Source organism: Epinephelus fuscoguttatus, linkage group LG5 (assembly GCF_011397635.1).
Source record: "Epinephelus fuscoguttatus linkage group LG5, E.fuscoguttatus.final_Chr_v1".
Lineage (NCBI taxonomy): Eukaryota > Metazoa > Chordata > Actinopteri > Perciformes > Serranidae > Epinephelus > Epinephelus fuscoguttatus.
In genome coordinates this window covers 18,401,394-18,427,097 of record NC_064756.1, presented here as the reverse complement: position 1 = coordinate 18,427,097, position 25,704 = coordinate 18,401,394, and the positions used below count along the sequence as shown (strand labels likewise).

Below are 25,704 nucleotides of genomic sequence, written 5' to 3'. Positions count from 1 at the left end.
CAACATGAGTCATGATAACTCAGTGTGAGTACATGGAAGGACGTTTGTAGAGATGGATAGAGAACAAAGATTGCTTCAGGAAACTATGACTAACTCCCGCCGTCCACGGATCCGCTCACCTTTTTGAGTTGCTGCTCCTTGTAGAGTCTAACAGTCTTAGCGGGCTCTGATACTTGACTTTTGTAGTTGTCACACACGTTGAGCCTGGACTGGCTCACCTGCACTGTACCTTCTAAGTAGGACCTCCACACAGCATACACATTCCTAGTTGGAGAGAAAAAGCACAAACATGCTGGATGATTGCTGCTCTCCAACTTCGACTCCCAAAAGCAACGAATTCTCCTGCAGAGTGGCTGAATTTTTAAAGTCTCTGCATCACTGTATGTTTGCCTGAAAAAAACTGTATGTGCAGGTACCTGGAAGGGGAAGAATTTGTGTAGAAATGATGCAGTAGTTGCGAGAACCAACAATCCCAAAACAGCTTTATATTTCGATGTCTCTGCTACAGTGAACAATGGCTCATAAATGTGCTTTAGAACATATTATGTAGGGATGCGCAATGATATCTGTACGTCATCGGAATCTGCAGATAAAGACATTAAAAAAGAAATATCTGCACACTCGTGAATATGTGAACTCCACTACAGGAGAGACCCAATGTTCTCTACAACTGGGTGGAAAAAATATGTACATGTATTTGCACTAGCATCGGCCAATATGAGTTGGAAAGAATCAGCATACCACGTATTGGCAAAAAAAATCCAACATCAGGCATGGGGCTGGGCACCGGTTCTCAACACCTTTAAGGTATTGGCCAAAATATCCCAGTATGAAGTAGCATCGAAACTTCTCCAGTCAAACCATAACTGCTTTCGATCATTTTGTACCCAGATCTAGAAAAAAATGTCTATCTGCATGATCTGTGATGTGGTGAAGTTAAGCGCAGCGTATCTGATGAAGTTGGCAGTTCAGTGTGCCGGGATGCCACCAAATGAGTGGTGGTGGCATTTTATACAACTGAATGCTTCCATTCACATGATGGGTATCGAATGAAGTTGAAAAAAAAAAGGTATCAAATGACGTACTGTATTGGTATCTGTATCAATTTAAGGGTACTAGCACCACAATTTTTAAGCAATACACAGCCCTAATTGCGCATGCCTAACATTATGTTTTTCCTACATGTCATATGCACACACATACACACACATGTATACCTACCTGTAGTCTGTCCTCTGGTCGTCAGGGTTGATTCCAGGCCAGTCTCTCTTTAGGTACTGGCTCGCTAACTTCTGCAGAGCCTGAAAGCACAAATATAAAGATGATGCAGTGACAAAAATTACCTGCAAAGTGCCCCCTGTTGTCTGCTGAATTTGTACTGTGTCCAGATTACAGTGTACTGGGAACACGTAAGAACATAAGTAGGAAAAAAAATGACAGGGAATAATGAAGGCAACAACAGGACAGCATGAAGCTCTATTGCATCAGATCTTTTCTTTATTAGTGTAACTTGAGGTGCTATGCTTATACCATGACCCCTTACCAGATGTTATATAATATCAGATCAAACAATAGACTGTTGACCAGCACTATGTTCTAAGTGTCTAGTATTTGTACTGTTTTAATAGATTGCGGCTGCTTTTCTTGGCCACGGTATAAAATACTTTAAATTTCAAGAATGCATCCAGATATTTCACTGCTGCACTGCTGCTAGAAGTCTCTCATGAAATAGCAACCTTTCTTAGCAAATATGAAGCCATTAGAGCTCTTTTAGAAGACTGAGGTTGTGGAAAAGGTCAGAAAACCAAGGCAGGATAAAATAACTGTTGGCAATCAATTTGTTAGGTTTTACTTAACATACTGGACATATTTTTCACTTTCTTTGGGTGATAAGAAGTACTTAGGTAACCAGGTCAACACTTAACTTGCACTGCAGCGTGCTCCACTCCTTTGAGTGTGAGGGGCTTTAATACAGCTGATTTGGCCTTTATTCTCACTTGGTCACATCAGAAGTGCCTTTTTTAGCAGTCTTTATATTTCTGTTTCAAGTACACAGCCAAAATCTTGGCTTTTGCTCAGTAAACACTACCAATATAGTACAGTGGATCAGCCCTACGTCAGCATCAGTGACTCCCCAGTCAGTTCCTGTGAGTACGAGCAGAAACCTAGAGGGCTGCAAGAAAGGCTAACCTACATCTTCTGGACTGGGTCACTGTGTCAGCAGCGACAAGTCACAGACACTGGAGTGGATGAGTGTGTGTGTGTGTGTGTGTGTGTGTGTGTGTGTGTGTGTGTAGGGATGGGTGAGAGAGCAAATCCTCATTAATAAAACAGTTGTGAACAAATCACAACAACAAATACAACAACCCAATCAGAGCAAACAGAGCTTAGGGACACTGATTCATTTCTCACAAGGCACATTCCCCCCGCATCTATTTCATTCCTATTCCATATAAATCTGTATGTAAATCTGGTCTCTCAGTTCTGTTTCATAAGCTGTCTCCCAGTTATCAACTCTCTGCTAATGTCTCTCTCCGTCCTCCACTCTCCATCTCTAATAATACAATTCTCACAGGCCTATTTTCAAATGTTATACCATCACTCCCCTCGCTCCCTTAACACAAGCATCAACATCAGGGTTCCTGTTCATGAGTCCTGAAAGATTTCAATGACCCGGACAAATGGGAGAAATTCCGTTCAAATATCATCAATGCTTACTGAGTCCAAAGGGATAGTCTGGGTCTTTTGAGAAGGGGCTGAATGAGATGATTATCTATTAGTCAGTGTATTACATAAAGTAGATTGCAGTCGGCGTGTTCCCTGTTTGGAGAATCAGACAGGACTAGCATCCCAGAAGCTTGTCTCCTCCATAAACGGCTGAAAGTCTGACACAAACAGGTGACCTGCGGCATAACACAATTGGCAGCACAGCAGCACTTATGCATAGGAATACAGAAGTTATATGGATGAGAAAATGTAGCACCAGTGGAGAGGGTGGTCTGATGGTAGATAAAGCAATTTTTTTAAGGTAGGCCTTTTTTTTAAGTTGCTAAAATACAATTCGCTGCTAAGCCTCATCTACAGAGCTTCTGAATTGCTAGTCCCGTCTGCTTCTCTAAACGGGGAGTCCGCTGACTGCCATCTGCTGTACGTAATAAACTAACTATAGATAAGCATCTCATATAGCCCCACTTCAAAAACCTGAACTATCCCTTTAAAAACAATTGATACGTTAACTATATAAAGAATGACATCATCAAGGCACGTAGATTTATATTATTTTTACTTAAAAGTGGGATACTTTCGATTATACATTATATTCTGAATTTAAAAAAAGTTCTGCCAATAGACTCACGTGCATAAAAAAAAAAGATTAGCAATGCCTATGTCCGTTGGGGCAACAAGTAAACACAAAGAATTCCCTTCAGCTTTAGGCCTATGTACAGATGAAATAAAACACAATAAAAACAATTTGCAAATAAAAAAATAAAAATAAAAGTAGGTCTGCTTGGCTTGTAGCATTTTGCATACAGCGTGCTGCTATGGACCTGAAATCATATACATCCATTCTCTTTAGGCCTTTCCTCAGACAAAATAAAACAGAGTGAAAACTCTTTGAACAGAGACAAAAAAAGACATAACCTGTGTTTGGATCATATCATTTTAGAGGTGCCAAGTAGAGCGAATTATTATCTTCGGCAGACATTATGACTGGGGAGCTTTAAATATGTTAAAGATTTTCCCAGTAACAAAAGAGAAAAGAAAGAGAAATACCGGTTCACGGAAACCCAAGCCTCAACATTTTCATATAACTCCATCCTCTCTTTCTCTCTCTGTCTTTGTCATGGGACATATTTGATTGAATTACCTTCTATTTCACTCTCATCTTGCCCTCACTCACATGGTGAATAAGGCCATCGAAAGCAACATCTACCAGCTCTCCCTCTTCTTCCCTGGACCTTAAATTTGGTTCCCTCAAGCTGACACACAAGCTGGTGTCCTGGGGGAGACAGTGGCCCAGCGACCCCTAGCACCCACCCGCTAAATCCCCTACAAAAAGGCAAAAGCCAGACTTTTTTTTTTTCTAGAAAAGAGTCAGCAGTTAATCTAGGAACAACTCCCCATTACCTCAGCAGTGTTCCTGTCTGGGTAAATTGGCAGCCAGTGGCATAAATATTTTGTAACAGATTAAATTGAGTGTAGAGGTCAGCACAACTGTGCCACAACTGTGTCATACTGTGGCAAAGCTGCCATGAAGATGAACGTAGCTTACATGAAGAAGAGGTAACCTATTACTAACTAACTGTACTGGTTACCTCAGGAAATGGTTAACCACTGCCAGTCTCGTTGACGTAACCTGCACTTTAAGATGCAGAAAAATACCAGATGAAGTACATTTACAAACACCCACATACACACAAAGAAAAGCCATGGCACAAAAACTGCCCTGTCCAATGCATGAGGAAACACGTTCTTTTCAAGAATAGTCAACCTCTCATGCTCTCGAGGGAAGGGTGGAGTGGGTGTGGATGGCTCTGATGAAAGACTGTGAGACTGTGTTTGTTAGAAAAAAAGAGAGGAGAAAGAGGGAGTGTGTGAAGGAGGGCTGGAGAGGCACACAACATTAAAATTGCAATACAAGTGCCTGGAATTTAATTGCCTTCCTGCTGTATAAACAGAGATCATTTGTGTATGTGTGAGTGTTTGTGGGGGGGTGAAGCGAGGACAGTGACTGACAGCTGAGACAGCCACTGACTGTGAGCTGGCTGGCTGACAGGAGGGCTGATATGACAGCTTGACTTCCACACCACACTGCTCCATATTCATTTAACTGGGTTATAAGGCTTCACATCGTCTGATAATTACTCAGATCCCCAAAATATAAAAGTCTGGTGCACCTGCTACAGTGAAATAGTGACACATTTAACAATACAGTGACACTAGATACTGTATCCTGAATTTGTCCGGTTGGACATCTGGGATCAGTGCTCATTAGTTGCCCCTAGTGGACGCTATGAGCATGTGCTTCAGCCAGTTGACTTGCCGTTTGTTGAAGGATACTTTCATGTTCTCAAGTCCATCTTAAAACAACTCTCACATGCCCATATTTATATTGAGAGAGTTATTGGTCACTGTAATCTCAGCATAGATTGCTTCCACAAAACTTGATACCGATAGATTAGTTCTCAACTATTAAATTAATTGCCAACTAACTTTTTAAGGAAAAAAAATCCATCCATTCTCTTATTTCAGCTTCTTAAATGTGAATACATTCTAGTGTCTGTCCTCCTAGACTATGCCATCTTGGGCTTTGGGAAACATGGACATTTTTCACAGTTTTCTGACATTTCATAGACCAAACAACTTATCCATTAATCGAGAAAATAATGAAAAGCTTTCTCGACAATGAGTTGCAGCTTTGCTCCACTGTAAGAAAAGGAAATGTCAAAGGTGAAGCAAAGCTATGCAAATGTCCTGCTGTCTATAAGTTATGAATTAATAACTATAGCAATCAATCAAGGCCGCCTTTTCATGAGCTTTCCAGTTTCACAATGGGCAAGTAGAGCTACTGTAGGCAGGTAAATAAAAAACTATTTCTTCGCAGTTCATTTCTGATGCTTGTCAGCCCCTGCACCGACTGAATTCTCCATAACTCCTACTGCTGAAGCCTCATGTCAGCTTTAGCTTTATCTCGGCTCCAATCGGCTATTGGTCTGAAAACGATAAAGCCTCTAAGGGTAATGGACAACATTTAGGGAGTTCCTGGATCAAGACTTCCTCTACTGTGCAACGGTCATTTCAGTTTATCTCCATGAACAGATATAAATATAAATGCAGAAAAATTAGAAAGTTCTTATAAAGCTAAATCATCATCAGACAATATCTAACAGGTTCTGAGGTTGCATTTTAGCCAGTTCATTCCACCTCTCCATATGGAGTGTTTACCCTCCGCTCAAACATGATGGGTCAATACTACCCGGACTTCAAACAGAAACTAGAATGTTTCTGATACCCAAACCATTGCCTACAGATTCTGCAAACAAAACAAGGACCGCTGACTCACACTGGAATAGTCTTAAGACTTCACAGTCAACATGGGCAGAAGGAACAATTATCAATGTTACATGTGGGTATTGCAGAAATGAAACAAACTGGATTAAGCTTTTATAAACATGGGCATAACTTCACAAGCCAGAACATAAAGTAGCAAGAGTGACGCTGTCTCCCTATTACTTATTGTAATGGTAACCCGTCAGAAAAGACCACCTCCCTTTCCTGCCCTTCCTTGTTTTTTTAATGCCAGCACACAATTTAAAGCCTCTTAAATGACTCTGTGGTGACAGACCTGTTATCTGAGCAAGAGCAATGACAGCTAAACTTGGCAATGACTGAATGGTGAGAAGCACGCTGAGTGACTGATTTGTGACAGCTGAGGTGTTGTTGGCCGACTCGGGAGGATTTCGGATGCTCTTTCATTTTCCCCTGACTGCCTCTCTGTAGCTTCCCCTCTTCCACCCTGTTTATCTCTCTCGTCTATAGCTTTCTATGCTTCCCTCACCTATCCTCTCACCCCACCTCCCTCATCTCATCCATCCATCCTCCTTTCTATGCAGCCATCACCTGACAACCACCTGAACAGTATGTTACTATGGCAACTCTCTCTCCTTTGCCCTTCCTGTGTGGTCTGGGTGAGGTGGAACTGCTCCTTTTAACACACACACACACACACACACACACACACACACAAAACAGTGAAACAGACGCACTCGCACACATACATCCTGTTTTTGTGATCAGAGTGGCAAACAAGGTACCCAAACAGCAGGATATCCTGAGGAGACCAGTGTGTGAGACGGGTTGATAGACCAAAAAAAAAAAAAGTAAGAGGAAGAGGAAGAGACACCGATTATTGTTGAATAGAGTGCGATTTAAGCATGTCAGTTAGTAACGGCCTGTGATTATTCTCATCATTGTCAAACGATCTCTGTGAGTTCATTGGTGCATTCTGGCATTTTCTAAATTACAGATAAATTCATGGGAGACACTACAATTACTGGTCAGAATAAGGTGACATAACTGTTACTCATAGGCCTGAGAGGCGACTGTATTTTTTTGCAGGATGACATGTTTACTGTTAACTTGTTCTTTAGTTTTTTTTACACCCCCGCTACACTCGTGCACTCTTGTAACGGCCCAAACAGCAACTGATGATTGCTTTAGAGCAAAATTGATGTAAGGTAGTGTATCAAAGGTCCAATGTGTACGCATTAGAGGGATTTAGTGGCACCTAGCAACCATCTGTAACTTCTCCTGGTTAGATTTCCTTCAGTTTTAATTGTTCAACTAGGAGCTGAATTATCCACAGAGGTCTCCTCCTTTCTGAACCCCACAGACCAGGTGGTTTAAACAGGTAAAAACACTGAAAAAAGCAGTTTCACGTTACAAATCAGTGTTTCTCCCATGCTGTTTGGCACGTTGCACGCCCAGCACCTGCTAATGTGTGCTCACCTTTTATCTCTGATAACTTAAGATCTAGACATTCAGGAGGTTTATACTGGGAGCCAATTTATCCAGAGGTCTCCTCCTCTCCAAAACAAACAGACTTAGTGATTTAAACAGGTAAAAAAAACACACTGAATCAAGCAGTTTCACATTGCAAAGTCTGTTTTTTTTTTCACAACGCTGCATCGTGGCTGCTAACTACAGTGGCTAATGCAAAAATACAAATAGCCCTGTCTAGAGCCAGTGTTTGTTTGTCCGTTTAGGGCTTCTGTAGAAACATAGCAAGGCAACATGGCGATCTCTGTACATGAGGACCCACTCCGTATGTAGATATAAATTTCTTCTTATTTTCAGAAAACATATTTGTTATATTCCTTGTCTGCCAATATATCCCCCTAAATCCAACACTCTGAACCTCTACGTGTGAAGATAAAATACGGAAATACAGAGAGCAAGAATCAGAGTTGAGGACAACACTGTTGTTAAATGTGTCTATGCTTCATTCATCCCCTCATAACTCTGCTCTCTGCATCCATTCTTCACTGTTCTCTCAGCCGCACATCCTGCCAAACAACTCTGCAGACAGTCACCTTGATACTTGTGTTTACTCTCGCTCTTCCACTCACTTATTTTCTGCTGTCTCTGGCTCAGTCACTTTCGCTCGCTTTCTATCTGCTGTCTCTCTCTGATTTCTTCCTGCGTCTGTGTGTCTGCCTTTTCAACCCCCGTACTTTCTCAACTTCCTCTTAAATCAATATACTTGATTTTTCTCTCCTGTCTCTTCCTGTCTGCACTCCCCTGCCTCGTTAGTATGTGTGTGTTTTGTGTTAGGACGTCTTTGACATCCCCATCTGAGCTCAGCTAAAGACAGGGGATAGGTAAGAGGAAGGTGAATGTGAGAGAGAAGAGGGAGATTAAAGAGGAAACTTTCCTCTTCACTAATCTCTCTCCTGCTGTCAGACTTCTTTTCCTTTCTATTAACCTTGTCAAACCAGTGTAGATCAAATATTGGTGCCATATTGGATACATAACAGAAAAATACATAATGAATAGATGAGTGCCTGGGATATTGTTATCTAAAGTATGTGTCAATGTATAGAAGTAAGAAAGGGTGAGAGGAATACAAAGAGAGAAGGAAATAAATAGGGAGGAGCGGAGAAACAGTCATTAGAATTACAAAGAACTCTGCTTTCGGCGTTTTTACGTTTGCAGATTATCCACCATGGGCAGACTATTCCAGATCTGATGTGTCAACGCCACATAAAAATTCATAAGTTATTCAGAGAAGTTACAGACCATGAAAAACACCCATAACGTTAGGGCTGATTTATGTACGCAGAGGGACACCGAAACACAGTGACAGCCACAGCAGGCTGGCCTTTTTGGGCAGTACAGTGAAGTGTGACCCCAGCCTAAAACTATTCCAGTAATGCTGATAGTGGGAGGAGAATACAGGACAAATAGCTAACGCTCACATGCTACCACACACACACAGAATACATGGAGCGTTTGATTGGCGGCTGGTAATTGCGGCTGACTCCTTCAGAGGGGGACGTCTGGTCTGACACAGTGAAAGGACAAAGGTTAAACAATAACATCTTCACTTTCTTTCCCTCTCTGTTGTCCTCTGTACAACGCCTCTCTGGTCTTTTTAAACACTTGTGTATTTCTCTCCTTGCCACTCTGTCTGTCCCTCGCTCTGTCTTCATCTTCATCTCTCTGTTGGACCAGCTGATCGGCTGAGCCAATGAGGGAGTGGAGTTTCCATCAGTGGTCGACTACCTGAGTGTCTATTGGGAAAAGAGACAAGAGGCAAGGGCAGACGTGGCATAATAAAATATTATTTTGATAACAGTAAGGGGAAAAAATAATTAGCTTGCTTATTTATCATGCATACATTATAAAACAACAATCCGCTCAGACATTCCCACACATTAATGCACACACAGTCACGCACACAGCTACAATTAGGAGGGGATCCATTGTCCTACTGAGTGGGGAGGGGGGGGGGGGGGGGGGGGTTGCTAGGCAACCTCTATTTTTAAGGTGAACAAGACAGTGCTGAGGGAGAATAGTGAGAAATAGAGAGAGAGGAAGACAGAGTGAGGGAGAGGGGGAGATAATGAGTGTCTGAAACCAGAGGGGTTGACCACAGGAAACTCACACTTAATCATTCAAACCGCATGCAAATGAAGACACACACCCTCAAACAAACACACAAACAAACACTTTCCTCCTCTCTCCGCACATCATCTTCACTCAGTCCATCTCAGCCTCTCACGTGACTGTACAATCAGGATATGGGGCTACAAACTAAGAGCTATGTGTGTGGATAGCCACATACATTTCATATGTAGTTAAAAGCTGGGTCGGTAATGCATTCAAATGTTTTTCATTAAGCTACAGGAGGATTTTGCAGCTGAGAGCGTTTCTCAGCGTGCCTGCATGGATGTGTGTGTGAGTGTGCATGTGAGGGGAGCTTAAGCTGAGCAGCATCAAAATACAATAAAAATCAGACAATCTTTCACACGGTTGGCGGCAAGCGCTGCTAGGTTTCTATGCAGACACCGCTCAACTAATGCTCAGTAAGAGGAGTATGCTGATGCAGCCGTCTGCTGGGAAATGTATTTTGGTTTTGTGCATCCTGACAAATCTGCAGCACACTACAGAGTGGCTGTCTGATGGGTAAAAATAATTTCATGGTAAGGAAGCAGTCATCCCTGCCCACTGTGTTTAGAAATACAAACACTTGCAAATGTCCTCCCTCAAGTATGAATACTAATGACAGAGCTGCTGAAATGCCCCTTTAGCTTGAAATCATTTCCAGTTTCAAGGGATCAAAAGCTGTTTCAACAAACATCTTAACTCAATATGATTCAATTTTTCATTGCATGAAAAAGTACAATCTTTAATATACTGAAGCAGTACAGCTAAGCAGCTCCTTCCTTGATGTTAAACCAGTAGCAGATATGAATGGCACTGCAACTAACGATTATTTTAATTATCAATTTATACATAAAATGTATGAAAATTGTGCTGATTATGATCTCCAGGTGATCCGCTGACTAAGAACTCTGGTGTTTCGAGCTTAAACTCTGTTACTTAGACCTCAGTAAGAAAAAAAGGAAAAGAGATTGTGTGTATAAGCAGTTTGAACCTGCACAGAGAACAGACCCTCTGTTGGTTTGGGAGTGAAACTCTGAGATTGAAACCCTGCCCGTTAAAGAAGTCTACTGAGACTACAGAGATCATTTAGGGCTGCTTGCTCAGGTAGAATTCCAAGTGGCAAAAATGCAAAGTAGTATACAGTGAAAAATGGCTACACAGTCTATTGTTGAGTGGATATAGGGCTTATTTACATGCAAAATCCCCCATGCTGTCTCCAATTTACAAGAGCCAGGATTACTATGCAGTATTTCATAAATCTGAAAACAGACAGAAGGAATGCCCGGAAGAAAGAGAGAAATAAACATTGAAACATCTGCGAACAACTAAAGAGGAATACGAGAAGTGAAACCAAATGTTGCCTGCAGCACATGTGTGAGTTTGTGTGCATTTGAAGAACAAATCAAAAATAAATCAGCAGATCTAATTTTTTGCAAGCAGCTGATTTAAGTTGGTAGCACATACACAGTACATACTTCTCTTTGAAATCTTATTTTAATCCTGTTTAAGGTAACATACATTGTCATTTTCATCAGAAGAGACACAGTGACTGCATGGAAATAAAAGCACAAACTAAAATGTATCCCTAACAATAATCTGTTTATCCCACCATTTACAGTAAGTTAGCATTAAGTGGAAGAAAAAAAAGGGATATGTTGAGTACTGCAAAATATTGTGATTTACTACCTTTTTCAACTGTAAATTATGTCCCCGAAGAAAAACTGTGCAGTTAATTATATTACTCTAGCTGACTACCTAAAGTTTAATTTGTATTTGTAATATTGACAATTGTATTATTAAGAATCGATATATGGCACTGTGTGACGATACAATCTTGCACACAAAAATATCGCAATACTATGCTGTATTGATTTTTTCACCCCCAATAAAAGTGATCCTGTCTCAAAAGGGTATTAGAGCATACTAACTGCATAGAAGGTGCTCTATTTGGTTTGCAAATTATCAGTTCTGCTTTGCCTTTTTTGCTTCAGGCTACATGATGAGCAAAGTGGCATTTAAGGTTAAACTGAAATATTATTCAATACTTATTTGAACATTTCAACATTCCACTCACTTTTTAATCTCTGATGTATCTGGCCACTTGCCTGAAACACCCTTTAAGCATTAATTTTGCAGTTCATATTTAATCTGAAACAAATGTGCCGAAAAGTCAAATTCAACTGAAAACTAAGTGCTACATACACAATACACAACTTCTGAGCCTCGTGGTCAGGCTATAGGAGAGCTCTAAGACCCTTATGTACAGTTCTCTCTCCTTAACCCACTGTGTAAAGCGGGGGTGTCAAACTCATGGGCCACATACAGCCTAATTTGAACTTGGATGGGCCATATACCAATAAAAACATCGCACAATATCCTATAAATATCCGTATAGAATAACAAGTGCATTCTGTAGACGCTCATCCTTTTACAAAACAGATGAACAGCCTGACATGTCTTAAAAATTCATGCAATTTCAACAGTAGGTCTCAGTTTTTCCACATTCAGTCAGTCTACTTCTTGCTGTCATTACATGTGCACTTATCCATATGTTTCCTGATATAGGTGTGATGCAGTCTGATACAGATTATTTTGAACTGAAGCTGCTGACTGACAACATTTTGCACAATGTTCAATATCTTTAAACATGGTCACAATAAATATTAATTGTTACATCAGGGAAATGTATTCTGGTAAGGGTGGAAAACCCTCTGAAGCAGAATTTAAAGAACAAGTTAACCATAATTTTTTGTTTAACTTGCTCCTGAAACCTGGCACCTATTAGGCTAGACATCTAGAGGGTCAGATAGGATCCTTTGGCAACCCACAAGCTGGTTCTGGCCCATGGACTGTATGTTTGGCACCTCGGTATAAAGGCACTGCTGGGATTTGAACCCAGGATCTCCTGTTTACAAGACAGGCGCTTTGACCACTAAGCCACAGCGCCACATAAAAAAAGAAAGCAAGGCTTGAACTGGCAACCTTCGAATATAGTTCCCGTGAGATAACACATTGAATTAAATAACCAACATAACATCTTGCTTTAAAGACAGTAAGTATGAAATAAAGGTAACTGGAAACAGCCAAGTTTACCTGAAACATTAAGCGCTTAATACATAACTTCTGAACTTTTGGGTCAGGCTTTAAGACTGATGTACAGATGTTTGTTTGTTATATTCATCTTTTAAAAAAAAAAAAAAAATAATCAAAGGGTTTTGAAATTCTACATATCCTACTTAATCCTCCATGACTTCCTCGTGCACCTAAAAATGGTCTGAACCACAACATGACAGCTCTATAATTACTGCTGGACTGACAAGAAGTTTTGGGCCTACAGGTCTGATCTCAGACCAGTGAGGCCACAAAAGTTGACTAATCTCATCCAGTCCACACAACGGTGGATGACATGACAGCTCCGCAAAAGCGAAGCCAAAAAAGCTCAATCAGCCCCTGGTGGCAGGCTGCAGTGCATGTCATTAATCCTGCCTTCTCCATGTTTAGGATGGGACATGGCCCAAACTAAAACACTCAAAGTACATCATGAATGGCGTCCGTGTGTGCCAATCAGTGTGCTCACAACTGAGTCAGGCCAATCAGGGCAGGACTCTGACACTGTGGCTCCATCAGCCGATGACTACTGCACAGACTATGGCTCCAAATGACATCATCAACGTAAGATGGCATTGTCCATACCCATGATATTTTGGCTACATTTTTGTACCGTGGGGGGAAGTGAAGATGCATCAGCCATCTTTATTTACAGTCTACAACCCTGAGAGATGGAACCTTTTTACTTATATATAGCCGTTTGACTCATCACAGAGGCAAGGCGTCGCAGTCCTGTGTCAACAAGCAGAGATAGAAGGCTTTACTAGTCCCACTACTTTTTCAGAGAGAGTACAGACAGCGCTTCACTTATACCATCTCCTCAATCACAACTAAACTGGACTGAGAAAAAAAAGGCACTGCTGGGATTCGAACCCAGGATCTCCTGTTTACTAGACAGGCGCTTTAACCAACTAAGCCACAGCGCCACATACACACTTGCCAAACTGCAGTGTACACATTGGCAATCTGCCTATGATAAAGTAAACTGTAAAAATTATGTGCTTACAGTATTGGGCAGCTTTGGGCAAGGCTTTAAGAGAGTTATAAATATATAGGATTTATTTAACATATTCAGCTAGAATCCAGACAATCTTACCTGTGCATAGTCCCTCTCCAGCTGTCCCTTCTTCAGGCTGTAGCTCCTACAGAGACAGAAAGAGACAAATATTTATTCAAATGTCTGAAGGACATTAGAATTTAAAGTCATTTTGAATAATTGTTATAAAGCCAACCAGCAGCTCACAAGTCATTGCCATTTGTAAGATGTATATTAAAGACAGGAGGAAGCAGATATAAATTAGATGCTTGTTCCACTGATATTCTGTACACTGTGATTAAAAAAATGTTTGGTCTCAGGCGTCTCAAGAGTGGACTCAACAGGAAAGAAAACAGCATAACAGACGCAGCAGGGTTTTTTTTTTCTTTTAATTGCCAGACCACCCCATGTTCTGACCTACTAATACACAACCCCCTACAAACTTTCCCCCCTTGCCCTCTCTATGTCACACAGCACCCTGGCAGCAGAGACAGTGGAAGCTCTTATCAAAGCCCAGGAATGTGCAGAATGAAAAACAAAACATTAGGTATATGATTACACGGACAGATAAATGTACTGGCACTGTTTTCTGAATGAACAAAGCAGCAGGTATACTGGACATGACCACACCAGGTGCTCAAACATTTTGTGTACATACTACAAATAACTCCCACTAAAGCTGCCTCAGTACATAACATCTCACGATAACATCTGATGATTTTCCCCAGTCCAGATCTTAGTTTTAGCTAACTGTTGAGGACTTGACCCGTTGAGCAATTTTTCACAGATGTCTGTGATTGTTTCTGATGCGGTGCTTTTGTGTGACTGGCTATGCTTGTGTTGTGTCTCCTCTCAGTATCTATTGGGCAAGAAATCTTAATTTTGACAAGATCAGATGAAAAATCTGACAAAATAAAGATAATATTTGTTCTGGCATGTAGAAAAGGCACTGCTGGGATACAGTCGTAGGATCTTCTGTTTACTAGACAGACCCTTTGACCAACTAAGCCACAGCGCCCTCCCACCGTGTGATTAATAATTACACATGGACTTAAAAGTTTGATTCCAGGCCACAAAAGTTGATTGTCTCATCCCAACACATAAAACATGTCTTTGTTCTTTTCCGCACACAATTCAAACTTCCATTATCAAGTAGACAGCGAGGAAGAGACACAAAAACGAAACAACATTGTTTTGTCCTTGGGGTGGAGTATCTGAGAAACTCCACCCCAAGGACAAAACACCCAGACATAAGCAGAGTAATGTAGTGTATGCAGTTCAGTGTAGCCAGGAATGCACAGATTTATACACTGGGGAAACAAAACAACCACTCCACAAGAGCATGGCACAGCACAGGAGAACCAGCTCGTCAGGTCAAGACTCAGCTGTCCACTTACATCTACAGGAGAAGGGACAGTCCTTTGGAGGACAGCAACGTGCACATCTTGGCCAGGGAAGAAAGATGGTTTGAAAAAGGCGTAAAAGAACCCATCTACGTCAAACTGGAACGACCATCGTTACAAAACTTATCACCCACCTACAATGCAGTCTTGGGATCCCTCCTTAGACGACTTCACACCCATTCACATCTGATCCCACCTGACCCTAACGACTCACATGATGGCCAGGTGGGTCAATGACTCAAATTGTGACCTTAACGACTCTGCAAGGGTTAACACCCACACAGAGTTTAAAGCCTGCAACTCCGTCCCAGTCATTTAGAACTGAAGAAGCTTCTTGGATGAGACGTCTTCAAGAAACACAAGCAAATCCAGTTGCCTACAATATCGCACTTATCATTACCGTGACCTGGATGACTGAGAATCTTCACCGAATTCCATTATCAAAGCATTGCCATATATATCAATTATGCAGCATACATGAAAGCTCTATCTCTGTAGTTTTTCCAGGAGGACTTCTCTTGACTTATATAATCCTCTGTTTGCATATCTTATCAACTACAGCTGACCTGGACTGTGGAAAAGGCACTGCTGGGATTCGAACCCAGGATCTCCTGTTTACTAGACAGGCGCTTTAACCAACTAAGCCACAGCACCGTGTAACATCTGCCCTGGGAGCAATGTTGAAGTCCGTCTTTATTGAAACAACATTCCAAGGATATTCAGTGTATAAAATATGTAAAACAAGAACCGCAAATACTCACATTTAAGAACCTGGAATCAGCAAATGTTTAGCATTTCTGTTTAATCATTTATATCCCCTCATTTCTTTTGAGTTTAGCATGGCAATACTACAGATTCAAATGACTGAAAGTGACCAATTTTTCTATTAATTTGACATTTTAACCAATTCAGCCACAGCACCTGGTGCGTGCATACAAGGACAAAAGTGACCTCATAACTGCCACTGACAAATGGAATATGTTGTAAATATGTTTTTGGAGCACCAAAGGCTAAGGACAAGAGCAGCATCATGAAGGTCTAACAGCAACAAACCAAGCACAGTGTTTCACAGAAGGCACTGCTGGGATTACTAGACAGGCGCTTTAACTAACTATGCCACAGCCCTGCGGCTATGCCCTTGGAAAGGACGATCTTTAGCTCGGCAACCTTGCAAAAACTGTTTTTATTAAAGCGACATATTGCAATGCATTGCATCACCATTAAATGATAAAACTATTAGAAAAACTTTGACAAATAAAGAAATGGAGTAAGAGCAGCAGGCACTAGGCTTTCTTGTTGCTGTTATGAGGCTTTCATGTTATAGCACATTTTAATGTTGTCAAATGACTCAGCAGCATAAAATAGTGATTTGATTAAAATCTCAGCGCAGCAGCATAGGATTTACTGTTCACTGTGATTAACGGGTGTGAGCCAAATTAAAATCACTTGTTAAAACTGTTGTTTGAAAACAGGAACATGTGTCAATACAACCAAAGTGTCTGTTAAGCTATATTCAAACATAATATAAGCTGTCATAGGAAGCAGGAGGCCACAGAACAGAGGTTTGGCCTTTCAAGACTCAAGTTATTTAGATTAAATCATGACTGTAAGGTAGAACGTTGTGATGGGAGGAAGAAGATTTCAAGCCACTCTCCTTTACTGTTGTGTTTTTGTTCTGGTCTTTTACTTTGGATGGAAGTCATTTTCACATGTAAATGTAGACATGAGTGTGGAAGTGGTTTGACAAGTAACCTAATCATTAGCATTCTCTTTTTGCTGATTCACATGTAAATGTTTGGGACTCACTAGCCCGCTTAGATGGCCCCATGTCAATCACTTGTTGAGGGCTTGTTAAGAGGGTTTGGGGAATGTCAGTTTTGGTTAATTTTGCTTTTGATAGCCTGACACCCTTTAACCAGGAGGTCAGTGGTTCATTTTAAGGAAAAAATGCTTAGTCTGGTGCTCAATGGGCTTTATTGCAGCATTTCAAATGCAATCCATTTTAGTGTTTTGTGTTGTAATCTATCTTTTTGTGTGTCGACTTTGCTGACATAAAGGCAGTTATCACAGTGCCCACTGCCCACCCTATAGTCTCAATTGCTTAGTTAGCTGCTCTGCACTTCACAGAGTAGCAAAATTAATTTTAAGGCCAACATGAGTACGGCAGGATTTATACTTGTGCGTCAGCTACGCACATGGCCTATGCCATTGTGAGCATTTATACATGCGCGGTGGTGTGTCTCTGTCACTCTGCAGTTACACCTCCAAAACACTAGTTATCAGCGGGGTTTCTATGAAGTGCTATAAAGTTAAGTTGATTCAAAACGCACCCAAAACACACATTAAACATGACTTAATAGCTACAATTTCAAACACAAGAACACAAATCGGCTTCACTGTAGCTCGCAGCATTCACAGACAAAGCACTTGTCTTTTGCTGACACCATTTTCTAACATTAGGCATCCCACAATTACAATATCAACCACAACATGGAAGGACAAAACATTTTTTGTTTAGCTGGATGTAACACCGCCTGAAGAATTTAACATTTCTGTCCTTTGACTGTTTGGAAAATGCACTGGTGCTGTGCCTTTTGCTAAGTGCAAGTTTGAATAATCTATTAAAACAGCATAGAATATATGTAGCCCAAGGTAGCCCTTCAAGTAACAGAGCCAATACTGTTTAACAGTGCAACTGTATGAGGGAACTTAACAGCTACAATCAAGAGACACCAGGGAAGGGAAACAGTGGGGCAAGACGCAGAAAGGAAGACAACACTTACTGTAAGCGTAGACAGCATAATTACTGCCAGTTCTCTCTATACTAATTACAGCCCAAACAACTAGGACAGTGCTTCTTGTCAAATGTTTCCCAAGGCGTCATTTTGTGTTAAACCTGCTGCGTACATTATGTTTCCCAAACGGGGGGCTGCTTTAGCTTTCTGGCTTTACCTAAAAAGAGGCATGAGAAATTCTTAATGACTGAACCAGTCTTTTAACTCCTGCACAGAGAGGCGCATACAAGAGTGCAATATTTCCTACTGTCAATGATCGACTGTGAGAGGCCGGAGCATGTGTGTTGTGTTTAACTCCACCCCTGTGCATGTCAGTTGAAATGGGACACGCTCCCACCACTGATCACACAGACAACTCCACCCCCGACCTAAAGTATTGAGTATGCAGAGCAAACCACACATGCTCACACACTCCTACAGGCCTCGTTGGCGCAGTAGGCAGCGCGTCAGTCTCATAATCTGAAGGTCGTGAGTTCGAGCCTCACACGGGGCAGCTGTTTTGTGATGCAACTGGAAATCAATACTCCCTAAAATGTGGAAGGACACTCAACATTATCCAACAGCCCATGTGATGTCTATGAAGCTAGTGCTGGCCATAACTACGAAGTATCAGAACAAATCAGTAAACAGATAATGTGGGGGGCTTTTGGTGTTGGTTATAATCACAACATTGCTGCGATCTCTCACTCACGAGCTGACCAAAGTCACCCTATACTGCAACATGACACTTGATCACAGATGTTGGTGTGTATGTCGTCGAAAATGCGTCCTAACTCGGGGCATTGAAGCTCTCTTTCTTCTTGCTGTTGGACAGATGTGTGTCCTCTGGTTCAAACTAAACTAGACTGTCAGTGACAGCCATTTTTATTCTCTATGTCAGTATCAACGTGCTGCAGTACAAATCCCTGACATACACAGACTCCTATGTAACAGAAATATATAGTTTAAAAGTTAATTATCATTGGGCTGACTGCTATCTATATACAAACATTTTAAAAACAAATCTCTGTAATCTTTCAATTTCATATAGACCACATTTCAGGGATAATCAACCTTAATAGGCCACCAATGTTCACTTTATTTACCCAAATAGAAATGATGCAACCAACAGGACAAATGAGGATAAAGATATGCCACATCTGTATCCGATCAGTGAGATAAAAGAGAAAGGGGTTTTAATGGCCACCCAGACCTAGCTGCTTGAATAAATGATGACACCTATTTAGCAAAACGATCATTTGTTCAAAAAATAGATCTAGTGAACTTAAGAACTTGCCGCTCTATTCTGAAGTATTAGCAGTAAGGTATTCTGTGTTCCTGAGTTTCCCTGTAAGTGTATGTTTATCCTAAGGATAAATAAAGGTCAAGCATTGTGGTTACAAATCACATCCTGCAGAGATACCAATGCTAAAGTACACTGCAAATGAGAAATACTGCTTCTCTAAAAGCACCTCTATAGTAAGTTCAGGATGACATTTGAGATAGCACTTTGTGAAAAGGCACTACTGGGATTTAAACCCCAGAGCTACTGTTAACGAGAGAATCACTTTAACCAACTAAGCCAAAGCACTGTGCAGCAACTTTCAGAGAGCAATGTTCGAGTACAAATTTGGTGGAGCAACACAGTGCCATATCCAACATTTTCCATGGTTCTAGTTCCTCATGTGCTGGAACAACACACTCCAAAGTCCAAGGATAGCACACAACAATGCGGAGTACAATGACTGCACACAGAATTGTCTTTTTCCAAGTTATGCTGTGAGGTTGGTGTTAACTGAGCCTCTGAAAAGGCACTGCTGGGATTCGAACCCAGGATCTCCTGTTTACTAGACAGGCGCTTTAACCAACTAAGCCACAGCGCCGTGTGAATCCTTCTGCAAGACACATTACCACACTTGCATGATATATACCATCATATCATCAAACCCTGGTGCCCTAAAACACCCAATGACAAACTATACAAGGCAGTGAAAAGATGTGTGGGTAAAAACGGATTCAATATCATAACTTAGCATTTTAAAAAATCACATAAGTATGCCAGCAGGTCCATTTAAAAAGTATGAATTCTGTATTCAATTTTAAACCTCCAACATCTTAAGGGGGAAACAATCCTTTAATCTCCTTATGTTAATAGTCACATAATATTAAATGCTAATGTGCCCTCTTTCAAGCAGAAAGGACTGCTCGGATTTGAACCCAGGATCTCCTGTTTACTAGACAGGCACTTTGACCAACTAAGCCACAGTGCCAAAGAAAAGTTGACCAGAAAGGCAGTAAAAACTGGTAAAACCTAACTTGTAAAACCCAATGGCATTCCATTTATAAACAGTCTACATAAATGTATAATGATATTAAACCAGGAAAGCAACAGATCCTCGTATTTAATAAGTTTGAACCAGCTGTTTGGCATTTTGAAATGCCCTTTCTTTTTTTTTGAGTTTGAACGGTAACTCCCAAATCACTAGCTGCTTATGATTGGAAACACACATGTTCCTGTACTTAATTCAATAGTTGATAGAGCTGGGTTGAAAAAATCGATTTAATCGATTCGAATCGATTTTCCTTTAAATGGCACAATATCGATTCATTAATTAAAAAATTGATCTTTTACTATGACTATTTTCCTCCGTGGATGTGTTGTACAGCCGGTAGCAAACTGCAGCAGCCTGCAGTACTATTAACCCAGGTAGTCTCGCGAGATCAGCATTTAGCACCTGAGGTCATGGCGAGAGATCTCTCGAGACGGCCGGACACTGAATGAAGACAGAGCAGCAAACAATGGTGGGAGCGCGTCCACTGAAGGCATGTGTCTACAGTGCGAGTATTTTCACTTGCATTTTCCCCTAAAAATATAACACTAATAATGTACGCATGTCATTAAATGCACATTAGTTTCACAGAAAAGATTAAGAAATACCACTAAGCATCAGCACACTGCTAACTGTAGCCTCAGTTTGTACCTCATACAGATCCGCTGGTAAAGTTAACTTAACGTTAGCAAGCGTGATAAAAGACGGCAGAGATGCAACGTTGTGCAAATAAAGCAAAGATTTATTATTTTTCTGTAGCAGTAAACACATGGGCCGATAACAAATGTGTTAACTAACTATGCTAAAGCTTTACAAGCATTCAGGGCTGCTGACGATAACATTAACATGACAAACAGCAAGGCTAACGTTACGGCTAACAAGCTAACATACTGATGCTCTTCAGACACTCAGACACACACACATACCGCATACACAGAAACTTTTACAAAGGGTCATAACGTGCTTCTAGTGACTCTCAAATCGCCAGCGAAAGTTGTTTACACTGCGGACACGGAGAGCAGCATGCCTGCTCTCATGGGACAAAGATCCTCTGAGAAGAAAGACGGTTCACTCTGCTCTGCCGCCGGGAACAAACTGGGAGAGAAAGATCCTCTCTGAGGAAGAGGGTTCACTTTGCTGCAGGGTTCACCTACGTATGTTGTTTCTCCTCTGATACAGTCAATGTGTGCATCACAACCACTGTAGTGTATTGCACAAAAGCTTTATAAGACGGTTACAGGCAGCAAACTTGTGGATGTCCTTTGTTTACATTTTTTGTAGCCGCTTCATTTAAATTGTCTGCCTTGTGATTAGATTTAATTTAAAATATTTATTTTGTATGTGTTGGTCAGGAAATGTTAAATAAAAGTACATGATGACTAATGTACTGCTTTGGGGTCAATTCTTAATGTAAACAGTATTTTTAATAGTAATGCACCAGGTCAGAGGGTTCCTTGTTAAATATACTTCATTAGTTCTCAGAAAATATCTTAATATCCAAGCAAGTTTTGTATCATAATTGAAATATACTTGACTGAATTGATATTGAACTGAATTGAATTGAATCAAATCGAATCGTGAATCGGATTGAACCGAGTCCTTGAAAATCCAATCGAATCGATCTGGAAAATCTGAATCAATACCCAGCCCTAATAGTTGCTATTTTGAAACATACAAGGCTTGTGCCAACTGGAAAAGGCACTGCTGGGATTTGAACCCAGGATCTCCTGTTTACTAGACAGGCGCTTTGACCAACTAAGCCACAGCGCCCTACAAAATTTAACCAGAGAGTCAGCAACAAATGGATTCTGCCTAAAAATAGATCAATGTTGATATGATTAATGTTACGATTAAGATGACACCTTTTAATTGCTTGTTTGTTAGAACGCTAAATTGTAAAATCCAAAGACATTCAATTTATAATGATATTTAACAAGGAATATGTTATTTTGAAATCCCATTAAGTTTAGCTTTATTGCATACTGACGATAACTTCCAAATTGCAATTGGTTGCTTATGATTGGGAACATACAAAAGCCCTTTTCTTAATTAATTAGCATACATGACTTCAAGGCACCACTGGGATTTGAACCCGGGATCTCCTATTTACAAGGCAGGCGCTTTGACCAACTAAGCCACAGCACCCTTCTACTGCTTGGCCTTGTACTCACTGTGCAGTATAATGATGCATCTGTTTTGCCATGAGTGGGTTTAATTGAAAGAGACATTTCAGAAGACAACATTAAGGGCACTGCTGGGATTTGAGCCCAGGATCTCCTGTTTACTAGACAGGTGCTTTGACCAACTAAGCCACAGCGCCTCTCACAATATACTGGTCAAAAGAAGCCAGTGTCAAAACATATCACTGCCACTGACCACCATTTTGTTACTAGTTCCCTCGTCCCTTATGAAGGCACAGTAGAAAAGAAGTAAAATTGTGCTGACTGTAGAAATCACTGCTGGGATTTGAACCCAAGATTTCCTGAACACAGACACTTCTCAGGAAGTTTGACTGGACAAGTGCATTCCTGCAGTGCTACTTCAGAGAACCAGTTTTTTTAAAAAAAAAAAAAAAAAAAAAAGATATTAAACAAGGAAATCAACAGATCCTCACATGTAATGAGTCTGAATCAGCCGTTTGGCATTTTGAAATCCCTCATTTATTTACTTATTTATTTATTTCTTTTTAGTTTGAACTGTAACATGGGCATGGTGAAGCATACCAGACTTGTGCTGACTGGAAAATGTACTGCTGGGATTTAAACCCCAGATCTACTGTTAACAAGACAGTCACTTTCACCAACTAAGCCAAAGCACTGCACAGCAACCTTCAGAGAGCAATGTCCAAAAGACAAATTTGTTGGAGCAACACATTGCCATGTACAGTTTTTTTTCAGGAGCATGGTTCAAGTTTCTTATGTGATATTATTCTTATGTACAGAATTGTTTATGTACATATTCTACTTGTACAGTGTCCTTTTTTTGAGTTGTGCTGTGAGGCTTGTGGGGACCAGATCCCAGAAAAGGCACTGCTGGGATTCGAACCCAGGATCTCCTGTTTACTAGACAGGCGCTTTAACCAACTAAGCCACAGCGCCCTGTAATACCATTGATGACACACATTCCTAGCATCATATGGTATATAAACCATCATAACGTCACACCCTTGTGCCCCAAAACACCCAATAACAAACTATGGTAGGCAGTGAAATGATGTTTGGGGAAAAAATGGATTTGAAATTATAACTTGGTATTTCAAAAAATCACATAAGTATGCCAACAGGTCCATTGAAAAAAATTGTATTCTGTATGAAAATTTCTCTTATGTTAATAGTCAGTTTGAAGGTGCCTTAAAAAAAAAATCATTGGAACTGACCACTTCTTCATCCATAGTACCACCACAAGGCACTGCTGGGATTTAAACACAGGATCTCCTGTTTACTAGACAGGTACTCTGACCAACTAAGCCACAGCACCCTACAGAATTTAACCTGAGAGCCAATAAAAAATGGATTCTGATTAAAAATATTTATTGACACTAGCAAGGCGACAACTTACAATTCTTTAAAAAAAAAAAAATCCAGGGGCCAAGATGATGCCTTTGAATTCCTTGTTTGTTGTAATACTAAACTATAAAACCCAAAGACCTTCAATTTATAAAATTTATCATGATATTAATCAAGGAAAGCAAAATATCCTCACATTTACATAATATGTTTAAAAGAGCCCTTACTTTATTTTATTTTTTTGGAGTTTGAACGATAACTCCCAAATCATTGCATCTAGCTTATGATTGGAAACACAAGTTCCTGTACTTAATTAAATACTTGTCCATACCCATTGGTAGCTTTGTCACCCTCTACCTATGCCAGTCCTCAATGCCTATGTGCATTTTCACATAGATTGACCACGTCAGTGAGTAGAAAAATGTGGGACAGACAGAATGACTGACTGACACAATGACACACTGACAGTTTCCATGATGTACAGCATACCATGCCATGACTTAGTCATACCAAACATTAGAAAAAACAAAAATAAAACGTTGGGCCACAGGGGGAGCCACAGTGATCTGTCGCATTTTAGCCATTTTTAAGCATTTTTCTGTTGTTATAGCGCCACCCAGTTGCCAATTAGAGTTAAATTTCTCCAGGCACCTTGAGGCGTCCTGTTCTACATATCTACCAAGTTTAGTAAAAATCCATATGGCGGTTCAGCCTGCATAAGAAATTTGCTCTCTAGCGCCCCCATTTTGTTTGATGGGGTCAATAATGGAGGGGTCCCCTCAGATTATGTGTGATCATATGCCTACAAAGTTGCGTGGTCATCGGTGAAACCCTTGAGATGTTATACACCTTTATGTGATGAGCCACGCCCTCCACAATATTCATTGCCTTATAGAAGCTCAGTTTTAGTAAGTTTTCCAACTTTTTCCAAGAGGGAACTTTAGATATTGGTGCCTAGATTATGTTCACCGAGTTTCATGCAGATCGGTCAAACTTCCTCAGAAGTTTCTGTGCAAAGTTTCATGTCTCTACGACATACGGGGCATGAAATATGCCCATTCAAAGTTTGCAATTCAATTCAATTCAATCGGTTGCTACAGCGCCCCATGACCCTCTACTGCTGTGCCAAATTTCACATGGATTGACCAAGTCAGTGAGGAGAAAAACGTGGAACAGACACATCCACACAGAGAGTCACAGACAGAGTTTTTGACATTAGATTAGTAAGATTGGGCATTTTGAAGAATACCGGACTTGTGCCGACTGGAAAAGGCACTACCGGGATTTGAACCCAGGATCTCCTGTTTACTAGACAAGCACTTTGACCAACTAAGCCACAGGACCCTATAAAGTTTAACCAGAGAGCCAGTATGAAATGGATTCTGATTAAAAATGGATTAATGTTGACTGGATTTATGTTATCATTAAGATGGCACCTTTGAATTGCTTGTTTGTTAGAACGCTAAATTGTAAAACCCAAACCCAATTCAATAATGATATTTAACAAGGAAAGCAATAGATTGTCACATTTAATATGTTTCAAACAGCTGTTTGGCATTTTGAAATCCCATTTAGTTTAGCATTAATGCATGCTGATGATAACTTCCAAATCAATGCAACTGGCTGCTTATGATTGGAAACACACAAAACACTCTTATAATTAATTCAATATTGGACATACAGAAGTTTACATGACCTCAAAGCACTGCTGGGATTTGAATGCAAGATCTCCTGTTTACAAGGCAGGCGCTTTGACCAACTAAGCCACAGCGCCTCTCACAACATACTGGTCAAAAGAAGCCAATGTCAAAACATATCACTGCTACTGACCACCAATATATTATTAGTTCCCTCGTCCCTTATGAAGGTTTGGTAGAA

At 40.6% G+C, this 25,704-nt stretch overlaps 1 protein-coding gene and 10 non-coding genes across 11 annotated transcripts in view; 1 reads left to right on the top strand and 10 right to left on the bottom strand.

Annotated features, from left to right (window-relative positions):
* LOC125888235 (F-BAR and double SH3 domains protein 2-like) overlaps positions 1-25,704 on the bottom strand; it is a 92,327-nt gene that overhangs the window by 45,946 nt on the left and 20,677 nt on the right. Inside the window, exons 3-5 of the mRNA XM_049575447.1 lie at positions 13,874-13,919; positions 1,222-1,301; positions 120-264 (exon numbers count right to left, since the gene is read on the bottom strand). Of these exons, the coding sequence (XP_049431404.1) occupies positions 120-264; positions 1,222-1,301; positions 13,874-13,919 (271 nt within the window). The remainder of the gene's footprint in view (positions 1-119; positions 265-1,221; positions 1,302-13,873; positions 13,920-25,704) is intronic.
* Positions 12,544-12,616, bottom strand: trnat-ugu (transfer RNA threonine (anticodon UGU)). Its single transcript has one exon. It is a non-coding gene; the product is annotated as a tRNA-Thr (tRNA).
* trnat-agu (transfer RNA threonine (anticodon AGU)) lies at positions 13,630-13,703 on the bottom strand. Its single transcript has one exon. It is a non-coding gene; the product is annotated as a tRNA-Thr (tRNA).
* On the bottom strand, positions 15,797-15,870 carry trnat-agu (transfer RNA threonine (anticodon AGU)). Its single transcript has one exon. It is a non-coding gene; the product is annotated as a tRNA-Thr (tRNA).
* On the top strand, positions 18,432-18,504 carry trnam-cau (transfer RNA methionine (anticodon CAU)). The gene has a single exon. It is a non-coding gene; the product is annotated as a tRNA-Met (tRNA).
* On the bottom strand, positions 19,800-19,873 carry trnat-agu (transfer RNA threonine (anticodon AGU)). Its single transcript has one exon. It is a non-coding gene; the product is annotated as a tRNA-Thr (tRNA).
* trnat-agu (transfer RNA threonine (anticodon AGU)) lies at positions 22,017-22,090 on the bottom strand. The gene has a single exon. It is a non-coding gene; the product is annotated as a tRNA-Thr (tRNA).
* On the bottom strand, positions 22,567-22,640 carry trnat-agu (transfer RNA threonine (anticodon AGU)). Its single transcript has one exon. It is a non-coding gene; the product is annotated as a tRNA-Thr (tRNA).
* Positions 23,345-23,418, bottom strand: trnat-agu (transfer RNA threonine (anticodon AGU)). Its single transcript has one exon. It is a non-coding gene; the product is annotated as a tRNA-Thr (tRNA).
* On the bottom strand, positions 23,724-23,797 carry trnat-agu (transfer RNA threonine (anticodon AGU)). The gene has a single exon. It is a non-coding gene; the product is annotated as a tRNA-Thr (tRNA).
* trnat-agu (transfer RNA threonine (anticodon AGU)) lies at positions 25,097-25,170 on the bottom strand. Its single transcript has one exon. It is a non-coding gene; the product is annotated as a tRNA-Thr (tRNA).